We start from the raw sequence: 11210 nt of genomic DNA, 5'->3' as shown, positions 1-11210 counted from the left end.
CAGGCATCGAGCTCACAGTGGAAACCAGGAGTCCTGGCTCCCAGCGCTCCCGCTCTACATTCAGATTTTATTACCTAAAGAAGCAGCAGTAACATGCAATGCACAGTCCCTGCTGTTCCACCTAGTAAATACACTCTGTGCATTACCCTAATTAGCCACCGGGTGTCACTGCTGTGCTAATGAAGGAAACGTTACCCAGACAGGCCACCAGGGGTCACTGTTGCGCCATCAGAAATACCCACTGCCGCACCTCCTGGGAAAGGGCAGCCAATCAGAGCTGCTGCGGGAGACAGGCAGCTCTCTCCCCCTCCCCTCAGGAGGCAGAGGAGTGTTTGGGGAGGGCAGTGGGAGGGGGGAGAAGACCCACCCAGAGCTGCAGGAGGATGTGGGGCTGGGGGTGTGCAATTAATTAAACTCTGGTTTCAGAGTAGCAGCCGTGTTAGTCTGTATTCGCAAAAAGAAAAGGAGGACTTGTGGCACCTTAGAGACTAACCAATTTATAAACTCTGCCATCCCAATAGCTCTGGAGTCGCTGCCATTCCACTCTCATTTCCTAGCGGTGGGACAGGGCTGCGGAGCGTGGTTCAGGGGCTGCGGAGCGTGGTTCGGGGCTGCGGGGCGTGGTTCAGGGGCGTGGAGCATGGTTCAGGGGCGTGGAGCGTGGTTCAGGGGCTGCGGAGCGTGGTTCAGGGGCTGTGGAGAGTTGTTCAGGGGCGTGGAGCGTGGCTCAGGGGCGCGGAGCATGGTTCAGGGGCTGCGGAGAGTGGTTCAGGGGCTGTGGAGCGTGGTTCAGGGGCACGGAGCGTGGTTCAGGGGCAGTGGAGCGTGGTTCAGGGGCTGCGGAGCGTGGTTCAGGGGCGTGGAGCGTGGTTCAGGGGCTGCGGAGCGTGGTTCAGGGGCTGCGGAGCGTGGTTCAGGGGCGTGGAGCGTGGTTCAGGGGCTGCGCAGCGTGGTTCAGGGGCTGCGGAGCGTGGTTCAGGGGCTGCGGAGCGTGGTTCAGGGGCTGTGGAGAGTGGTTCAGGGGCTGTGGAGCGTGGTTCAGGGGCACGGAGCGTGGTTCAGGGGCAGTGGAGCGTGGTTCAGGGGCTGCGGAGCGTGGTTCGGGGCTGCGGGGCGTGGTTCAGGGGCGTGGAGCATGGTTCAGGGGCGTGGAGCGTGGTTCAGGGGCTGCGGAGCGTGGTTCAGGGGCTGTGGAGAGTTGTTCAGGGGCGTGGAGCGTGGCTCAGGGGCGCGGAGCATGGTTCAGGGGCTGCGGAGAGTGGTTCAGGGGCTGCGGAGCGTGGTTCAGGGGCTGCGGAGCGTGGTTCAGGGCCTGCGGAGCGTGGTTCAGGGGCAGTGGAGCGTGGTTCAGGGGCTGCGGAGCGTGGTTCAGGGGCTGCGGAGCGTGGTTCAGGGGCGTGGAGCGTGGTTCAGGGGCTGCGGAGCGTGGTTCAGGGGCTGCGCAGCGTGGTTCAGGGGCTGCGGAGCGTGGTTCAGGGGCTGTGGAGAGTGGTTCAGGGGCTGTGGAGCGTGGTTCAGGGGCATGGAGCGTGGTTCAGGGGCAGTGGAGCGTGGTTCAGGGGCAGTGGAGCGTGGTTCAGGGGCTGCGGAGCGTGGTTCAGGGGCTGCGGAGCGTGGTTCAGGGGCAGTGGAGCGTGGTTCAGGGGCTGTGGAGAGTTGTTCAGGGGTGTGGAGCGTGGTTCAGGAGCGCGGAGCGTGGTTCAGGGGCTGCGGAGCGTGGTTCAGGGGCTGCGGAGCGTGGTTCAGGGGCTGTGGAGAGTTGTTCAGGGGCTGTGGAGAGTGGTTCAGGGGCTGCGGAGCGTGGTTCAGGGGCTGCGGAGAGTGGTTCAGGGGCTGCGGAGCGTGGTTAAGGGGCTGTGGAGCGTGGTTCAGGGGCAGTGGAGCGTGGTTCAGGGGCTGTGGAGAGTTGTTCAGGGGCGCGGAGCGTGGTTCAGGGGCGCGGAGCGTGGTTCAGGGGCGCGGAGCGTGGTTCAGGGGCTGCGGAGCGTGGTTCAGGAGTTGCGGAGCGTGGTTCAGGGGCTGCGGAGCGTGGTTCAGGGGCTGCGGAGCATGGTTCAGGGGCTGTGGAGAGTGGTTGGGGGCTGCGGAGCGTGGTTCAGGGGCAGTGGAGCGTGGTTAAGGGGCTGTGGAGAGTTGTTCAGGGGCGTGGAGCGTGGTTCAGGGGCGCGGAGCATGGTTCAGGGGCTGCGGAGCGTGGTTCAGGGGCTGCGGAGCATGGTTCAGGGGCTGTGGAGCGTGGTTCAGGGGCTGTGGAGCGTGGTTCAGGGGCTGCGGAGCGTGGTTCAGGGGCTGCGGAGCGTGGTTCAGGGGCAGTGGAGTGTGGTTCAGGGGCTGTGGAGAGTGGTTCGGGGCTGTGGAGCGTGGTTCAGGGGCTGCGGAGCGTGGTTAAGCGGCTGTGCAGAGTTGTTCAGGGGCGCGGAGCATGGTTCAGGGGCTGCGGAGAGTGGTTCAGGGGCTGTGGAGCGTGGTTAAGGGGCTGTGGAGAGTGGTTCAGGGGCTGTGGAGCATGGTTCAGGGGCTGTCGAGCGTGGTTCAGGAGTTGTGGAGCATGGTTCAGGGGCTGTGGAGCGTGGTTCAGGGGCTGTGGAGCGTGGTTCAGGGGCTGTGGAGAGTGGTTCAGGGGCTGTGGAGAGTGGTTCAGGGGCTGCGGAGCGTGGTTCAGGGGCTGCGGAGCGTGGTTCAGGGGCAGTGGAGTGTGGTTCAGGGGCTGCGGAGAGTGGTTCAGGGGCTGCGGAGAGTGGTTCAGGGGCTGCGGAGAGTGGTTCAGGGGCAGTGGAGCGTGGTTAAGGGGCTGTGGAGAGTTGTTCAGGGGCTGCGGAGCGTGGTTCAGGGGCTGCGGAGCGTGGTTCAGGGGCTGCGGAGCGTGGTTCAGGGGCTGTGGAGAGTGGTTCGGGGCTGTGGAGCGTGGTTCAGGGGCTGCGGAGCGTGGTTAAGCGGCTGTGCAGAGTTGTTCAGGGGCGCGGAGCATGGTTCAGGGGCTGCGGAGAGTGGTTCAGGGGCTGTGGAGCGTGGTTAAGGGGCTGTGGAGAGTGGTTCAGGGGCTGTGGAGCATGGTTCAGGGGCTGTCGAGCGTGGTTCAGGAGTTGTGGAGCATGGTTCAGGGGCTGCGGAGCGTGGTTCAGGGGCTGTGGAGCGTGGTTAAGGGGCTGCGGAGAGTGGTTCGGGGCTGCGGAGCGTGGTTCAGGGGCGCGGAGCGTGGTTAAGGGGCTGCGGAGCGTGGTTCAGGGGCTGTGGAGAGTGGTTCAGGGCTGCGGAGCGTGGTTCAGGGGCTGCGGAGCATGGTTCAGGGGCTGTGGAGAGTGGTTCGGGGCTGTGGAGAGTGGTTCAGGGGCTGCGGAGCGTGATTCAGGGGCTGTGGAGAGTGGTTCGGGGCTGCGGAGCGTGGTTAAGGGGCTGCGGAGCGTGGTTAAGGGGCTGTGGAGAGTTGTTCAGTGGCTGCGGAGCGTGGTTCAGGGGCTGCGGAGCGTGGTTCAGGGGCTGTGGAGCGTGGTTCAGGGGCTGTGGAGCGTGGTTAACGGGCTGTGGAGAGTGGTTAAGGGGCTGTGGAGAGTTGTTCAGGGGTGCGGAGCATGGTTCAGGGGCTGCAGAGAGTGGTTCAGGGGCTGCGGAGAGTGGTTCAGGGCTGCGGAGAGTGGTTCAGGGGCTGCGGAGAGTGGTTCGGGGCTGTGGAGCGTGGTTCAGGGGCTGCGGAGAGTGGTTCAGGGGCTGCGGAGCGTGGTTCAGGGGCTGTGGAGCGTGGTTAAGGGGCTGTGGAGAGTTGTTCAGGGGCGCGGAGCGTGGTTCAGGGGCTGCGGAGCGTGGTTAAGGGGCTGCGGAGAGTGGTTCAGGGGCTGCGGAGCGTGGTTCAGGGGCTGTGGACCGTGGTTAAGGGGCTGTGGAGAGTGGTTCAGGGGCTGCGGAGCATGGTTAAGGGGCTGCGGAGCATGGTTCAGGGGCTGCGGAGCGTGGTTCAGGGGCTGTGGAGAGTTGTTCAGGGGCGCGGAGCGTGGTTCAGGGGCGCGGAGCGTGGTTCAGGGGCTGCGGAGCGTGGTTCGGGGCTGCGGAGCGTGGTTAAGGGGCTGCGGAGAGTGGTTCAGGGGCTGCGGAGCGTGGTTCAGGGGCTGTGGACCATGGTTAAGGGGCTGCGGAGAGTGGTTCAGGGGCTGCGGAGAGTGGTTCAGGGGCTGCGGAGCGTGGTTAAGGGGCTGCAGAGCGTGGTTCAGGGGCTGCGGAGCGTGGTTCAGGGGCTGTGGTGAGTGGTTCAGGGGGTTAAATTTCTTACGGCTGCTCAGCGCCGCTGTTCCTGGATTTCCTGTGTCGGCAGCACGAGGAGGGAAGGAAGCTCCCGATTCCGGAGGCCTGGGTGTTAGTCATAAAGAGCCCACAGGCTCGGTTCGGTGGCAAAGGTGCTCAGCCGCGTTTACTGTCAGCAAAGCACAGACTAGTGCCCTGTCCAGTGGGTCACAGGGACACGAACACATGTGTGCCCATCACAAGGTAAAGGCTCAGACAGGGCACCAGGACACTGTCCCCTCAGCCAGTTCAAAGATGCCCCTCCAGGACTTCTCCTTTTCTATATTGATACAATCGAGTTACGTATCACACTCCAGATGTTGTTAATTACCACCCTTCTCCTGGTACCAGCTAGTTCAAACAAAACCTCCTCACCCACTGTCCTGTCATCCAGTCCTTATCTTACGAGGGGCTGATGTGTTCTTGTACCCAGGGCCGTCCTTAGGATTTATGGGGCCCGACGCAAGATTAGTAAACTGCTGCCCCTGTGCCCGACTTGCTCTTAGCAACACAAACATAACGCTCAGTGTTGGAAACTTGCCACGAGCACTTTATTAAACACTGTGCTGCCTTCACCCCAACCCTGCTCTTCCCTCTCACCTGTGCCCCCAACCCAGCTCTGCGCTGCCAGCCTGCCCCGCTCAGCGCCCCCCTGCCCAGTACCCCCACCCCCTTATGCCCAGCAGCCCCGTGACGTTGCAAATCTTGATGATTTTATGAAATGAGTGTGAATATAATGTAACTGGAATATGCTTCATGCAAAAGGTCTCGATTGCTGCTTTTCTGCTCCAGATACGTCCCCTTCCTCCCATTGTCTGAGAGTCAGTTTCCTCCTGTTGGCCCTGGACTATTGTGATGGGGCAGGAAAAGCAAACGCCACCCTTAACTTTCCCTCCCACCCAGCCTGGTGGTGTGTGTCCCGCTCCCTCCTCCCAGCCCTTGTCTGCTGTTGATCCCTGCTGGGGAAGGGAGAGGAAAGGGTCCAAAGGGGATCCTCAGCGTCTGGGCTTAAACTTCAGAGCAGAGGGAGGTGGAGTGGAAAGGAGACTAGCAGAGAGATTGCAGGGAGTTGCCGGTGGGGCAGGGCACGTGGGCAGAAGAGGGGCAGGTACAGTGGGGGGCTGCTCGGAACAGCTGCTCCCCCAGGGCCACCACCCTGCTCCCCAGAAGGCCCAAGTGCATTCACTGCTTGCTCACTGAGCCAGACAAAGAATCCCCCCCCACCCCGCCCGGCCTCACTCTTTTCCCTTCCCAGCCCAGTTCCCCCCAGCCCGGTTCCTCCTCCGCTTGCCACTCCCCAAAGTCCCGTGCCCAGCTCTACCCCCCGCCCCCAAGCTCGGCTCACCCCCTACTCTGCCCAGCCTCCAGGTGTCCCCCCACTCTGTTCCCAGCCTTGCCTGCCCCCTTCTCCCTTCCCCTGCCCCTGGCCCAGCTCCCCCCAGTCATCCCCAGCTCAGTTCCACCTCTGCCTCCCCCCACTCCTTGAAGTCCCGTTCCCAGCTCTACCCCCGCAGCTCAGCTCCCCCCACTCTCTTCCCAGCCTTCAGGTATCCCCCCGGTTCTGCTCCCAGCCTTGCCTGGCTCCCCCTGCTCACTCACATGCAAATTTTGCTCCTGGCCCCGTGATGCCCTGTCCCAACCCCAGCCCTCAGGCTGGCTGAGGAGTGAGTGGGTGGAGGGGAGGGGAGAAACCCACTGGCCCCAATGTTGGAGGGTGGCCAGAGAGGAGCCCGCGCAGCAGCCAGCGAGGGTGGTGCCCCAAATTTTGGGGTGCCCTATGCAGTGCATATGCTGTGTGTGCCGAAGGATGGCCCTGCCTCTGAGTATGTCCAGTGATTTGCTGTCACTTTGTGGGGGTGGAGTGGGGTTGTCACAACTGAAATATTTTCAAAGTGGGCCCACCCAAAAAGAGTTGGAGAACCCCCCTGCTCTAGAATGGGTTTACTGCCCTTTAGGACCGTAACATTTTCCATCTGGTTCCCTAGGCCGGAGTGTCTCAGCTCACTATGGTCCCGGAATCCGCCCTCCTATCTAGTCTCGGATTCAGAGAAGAATTTAAACACCTGACAGACCCTAGCAAATGTTGGGGAAGTTATTGTACCTTTGAGCTCCGCTCTAGCTCAACTCCCAGATCTGGGCTGGAGCAGAAAACCCTGAGGTAGGTTCTCCAGCCTGGGCTGGGCACAGAGCTAGCCATAAAGCTTTTGATAGAAAAGTTTTCTGTTGGAAAAGGCTGTTTAGTCAAAATCAAAATGTTTGGTGGGGACATGTCAGTTTCGACAGGGTAAAGTCTAAATGGATTATTTTGATCTTATTCCAGGGGCTATTCCTGGCCTGCTGGCTGAGTCCCTGTCTGTGACCCAGTTTCCCTCATGTACAATCGGGGTATTGATACTGAGGCGCTTGGAGATCTACAGATGAAAAACACCAGCTAGAGGGGAAGGATGGCCCAGTGGTTGTTGGGCACTTGTCTGTGACTTGGGAAACTCAGGCAATTCTCTACCACACTACAGATTTTTTGTATGGGTTGGGGCAAGTCACTTTAGGCACCTAGCTTCCCTTGAAATCAGTGACGTTGCCTGAGTCTGCAGAGAGCCTGAGCCAATTGCTCTGAAATCAATGGAAGTTAAGTGCTTTGAATTTCTGGGCTTCAGTTTCTCCATCTGTAGAATGGGGGTAATAGCCCTGTCCTATGCGCAGACGTGGTGGGACAATAAAGACATTAATGAAGCCTGACGCGCTTTAAGCTCTACTAATGAAAAGCACTGCGTAAGAGCTAGAATCATTTATTGTTCCTGCTTTAATGGTGCTGGGCTATGTCAAGCTAGATGGGATCTGATCCCCACAGCCTTATTTTTACAAGAAATGGTAACTTGCAGCTTGGTCTGGAGTCATCTGAGCAGCTGATTCTCCTCCGGCTATGACAGCATGCAGATGGTCTTCAGGATGGTTTTGTTATACTCCTTGGAGGCTGGCTTGAACTCGCTCACCAGAGCCTTGAGCTCCTGAATCTTCTCTTCCAGTTGGTCTCTCTCTATGGCACCCAGGATCGCGCTGAGAATCACGTCGACACCCACGCCCAGTAACATGCCAGCCACGGCGCCGATCACGGAGGCACCAACCTTGGCCAAGATCATGGTCGTTTGACTCAGGACTCTGCTCACCACCTGCGATAACGCCAGCTTGATGAAGATCCCCATGGCCACTGTCCCAGTGAGCCCGCTCACCACCGTGGCCACAGAGCGCAGAATCTGCATCTTTTTGGCATCTGTCTCCTGGAAATCGTGAAGCTTTCGGTAGAGATCTGGCTCCAGGTTGCTCTTCAACCTTGCATCGATGACCTGCAGAATGTCTTGGATGGACTTGATGGCTGAGAGGAGCAAGTTGCAGTTGTCCCGGATGGTGCCTTTCATGTTCATCTTAATGGGGTGCAACTTGCAATGACAGTGTTCGTTTAAGGCTCCAATCAGCTCGTTGGTGGAATCAAAATTGAGCTCTATGCAGTTGATCAGCTCCTGGTGTAACCGCACCACCGTCTCCCGCCGCTCTGGGTTGCCAGGGTACAGGATATCGCTCCAGGACATTCTTGAGAGAGCTGCCAGGACAGGAAGAAGACGGAGGCGTTAGCCAGCGCTCCCCACTGCGCCCCGTCCCCCCGTTCCCCCCAATCACAGACTTAACTAGTGCAGAGACTCAGCTGCCATTACAACGAAAAAGTCTCCAGGGCTCCGATCCCCAAAGGTCTTTAGGTGCCTAATTCCCCGTCAACCCGTGGGAGTTCTGCGCCTAAACACCTTGGAGGTTCTAGGGCAGAAGGACTTGGCCAGTGGGCCCCCGCCCCAAAAAGCTCCCCACCTTACCAAACCACGTGGCCTTAGGAGGAAAGTGCAGCGAGGAGCCAGCCAGAGCCTCGGCTGCGAGAGGGAGAATCTGCCCAAGTAAGTTCGGGACTCTCAGCCCCACTCCCCAACAGAGCCTAAATTGCCAGAGATCCCCCTCACCTCAGCAGTGTCCCAGCTACTGCCCCAGACACCCTCAATTCTCCTTCCGCACGTTACCTCCCCACATTCCCCAGACCTCTGTCCCAGCCCCCCGCCACCCCCAACACCTCCCAGCACCCCGAGTCCATCCACCCCAGAAGCGCGGCAGCATGCCCCATCTACCCGGCCACCCCCTGCCCCAGCCATGGAGTTTCCCAGTTCTTGGCAGTTGCATGACTTGCTCCCTCCCCTCTGCTGCCCGGGGTACCCGGCCGTGGGTCAGAAGCTGCAGTTTCTGGCTGTCTGCAAATTAGCCCATGAAGTAATTTGCACAAAATGCCAGGGCTGGAGCTGTGCGCAGCTGGGCAGCTTCAAGGGGCACCTGGGAATAGTTTCATTTTTCACCTCCTCCCCAGAGCTGGGTGCAGTCTCCAGTCAGGGTCTCTCGGCTATCTGGAGGGGATCCCACCTCCCGGCTCCTACTCGCTATTCACCAGTTTCCCCAGCCCAGGGTGGCTGTTGCCTGCCTAGCCACAGCATCCTCTAGGGGGCTCACAGGAGGCTGGAACCACCAGGACACCTGGGTCCTTCCTAGAGTTGCAGCTCACCAGGGTCCCCCCTTGGAAAGCACAACTCCCCGCCCCATCGGTTACAGTCGGGACACCCCCCCCCCAACAGCCTGTGGGGGACTGATATTCTTTATCCCTAGACGTGGCACCTTGCCAGGGGCTGCATGAAACCCCCATTGTTAGAAGGGGCTCAGTTCACCTAGCGATCCGGGGGGCTCTCAGGGCACTACCCCTGCTCCCATGCGTGTCTCCTCTGCCCTGTCCGGTGGGGCGAGTTACCTGCCCGCTGGGCGCCTGGGAAGTTGACGAGCCGTTTGCCTGGGCAGATCAACTCAGCTCCGCGGGCTGCAGCCTGGGCTCTCCAGAGAGGATCCCTTCGCTGTGATGCTGCAGCTCCCCGGCTGCTCTGTGCACAGCGGAGCAGGGACTCTCACCTTTATAGGAGAGCGGATCCTTGCTTTCACTTTCCCAGTCAGCCTCCCCACATTCCTGGAGCCCAGCTATGGTCAGGAGCATGCTGCTAGCAGACGTCACATTGTCCTTAAAAGGGCTGCTACTGGGGCTCAGCTGGTTGCTTAGTGCCTTCTGATTTCCAGTTCCCCATGTGGTTTCCAGGAAACCGAGTCTGGCTGGTTTCCAAGTCCCGGTTTTCTTCTCAGTCACCAGGGGCGGAAAGATCCAGGATTTAATCAATCCATGAGCCAGCGAGCCCCAGGCAGTTCCTGGCTGCAAGCGCCTGCAGCCGGCCTTGGCCGGGGGAATTGCTTCCACCAGCGCAACTCGGAGTCCATCCATCCTCCCTGGAGGGAGGCCCCAGGCTTCTCCCATCGCAGAACTGGACAGTGCAGGGAGAGAGGTGAAAGGGGGCAGACTCAGAGTCAGGACTCCTGGGTTCCATCATCCGCTCGGGAAGGGGAGTGGGGTCAAGTGCTTAGAGCAGGGAGGCTGGGAGTCAGGACTTCTCAGGTTACGGCATGACTGTAGGGAAGTCACCTTCACCTCTCTCTGACTCCCTGCAGCCCTGATTTGGGAGCGGAGCTAGAGCTCCCTTAACTCCACCCCTTTGTAGATTTCAGGCCTGTGACAGGTTCCTGGGGGTGCAAACTGCGCTATGGGGCCACCGAGCCCTTCAAAGTCACCAGCCTGGGCTGCCTCTCACCCTGGGATGCTGATGTCAAACTACAACCCCCTGACAGGGACTGCAGTTGCAGAGCATCCACAGGCCCCGGGGACACACCCAGCTGGGTTCCATGAATGGTCTCCCAGCCACTCGTGAACCAACAACAGGGAGGCTCCAGCCAATTGCCCCCAGCTCCAGCCCTACACCCCAGAACTGTACCATCTTACACTGCTCAAGGCCCCCTTGGGTAATGCCGGCTCCTTAAGTAGTTCACCACTACCTCAGGGTGGACTGGGCACATACCAACCTTTGTAAATTGAGCTGAGATTTCCCAAGCACTTAAATCAAAACGCACTGATTTAGGTAAAATACAAAATGGATTTATTAACTACAGAAAGATCGATTTTAAATGATGAGAAGTGGTAGGTAAAAGGTCAGAGGGTGTTACCTTAAGAAAATAAAAGGTAAACACTCATTCGAAATCCTAAACTTTTAATCTAAGTAAGAGTTAAATCAAGGACTGTCTCACCCTTGCAGATGGTCCAAGCAGGTGACAGTTCCTCAGTACACAGACTGGGACTCACTTCCAGCCTGGAACCAATCTCCCTAGTTCCAAGTCTTTGTCTGACCCAGACAATCTTCCCTGTGTTGAGATTGGGGGGTGGGGGGCAAGTGATGATGTCACTCTCCCTCTTTTATACCTTCTCCAAGATGCTAGAAAGAGCCTTGCTGTGATATGGAGGTCAGGGAATCCCCATTGGTCAATCAGTTTCCATTGCCTACGTGTCTCTTTCAAGGAGTCTCTTGGATAGTGGGTTGGGTGTTGATGAGCCCTTAATGACCATCTACCTATTGACGGCTACTCCTTCTCTTGCCACTAAAAGGCTAGTTGTGGGTGTTCCCAACCTCACAATGTATGTCAGTAACACACACATAGCAATACTTCATAGCTCCCCATACAAGGCTAGCACATACAACCCAAAAGGATATTAATGTTCAACAGATCAAGGCTTTTACAATGATACCTCACAAGGCAGACTTTGTACTCAACATACCTGGAGTGAGGCAGCGTGGCCTCCCTCCAAACTGGAGCGTGAGGGACAACTACATTCCCCCTGGTGGGTGGAGCTAAATGTGCCCCACCTTCCTCAGTCCCGGGGCGGGACGGGAAATATTAAAGGAGAACCGGGGAGCTTGGTGCTGAAGCTACGAGGGTTTTGGGCTGGGACCTGGTAGAGTAGGGTGGGCCTGGGTTCCTCTACCCCTCTG

At 59.0% G+C, this 11210-nt stretch overlaps 1 protein-coding gene across 1 annotated transcript; it reads right to left on the bottom strand.

Moving 5' to 3' along the window:
- Positions 1-7042: 7042 nt before the first annotated feature.
- On the bottom strand, positions 7043-9631 carry LOC311512284 (single-pass membrane and coiled-coil domain-containing protein 3-like). The gene is made up of 2 exons (XM_084613423.1): positions 9256-9631; positions 7043-7867 (listed from the first exon to the last, which is right to left on the bottom strand). Exons 1-2 carry the CDS (start codon positions 9614-9616, stop codon positions 7191-7193), a joined length of 1038 nt encoding a protein of 345 aa, XP_084469549.1. The 5' UTR covers positions 9617-9631; the 3' UTR covers positions 7043-7190.
- Positions 9632-11210: the final 1579 nt, after the last annotated feature.

This window comes from Lepidochelys olivacea (assembly GCF_965140295.1).
Source record: "Lepidochelys olivacea isolate rLepOli2 genome assembly, chromosome: 24".
NCBI lineage: Eukaryota > Metazoa > Chordata > Testudines > Cheloniidae > Lepidochelys > Lepidochelys olivacea.
The sequence above is the reverse complement of the archived record's forward strand: the minus strand, read 5'-3'. Positions and strand labels throughout refer to the sequence as shown.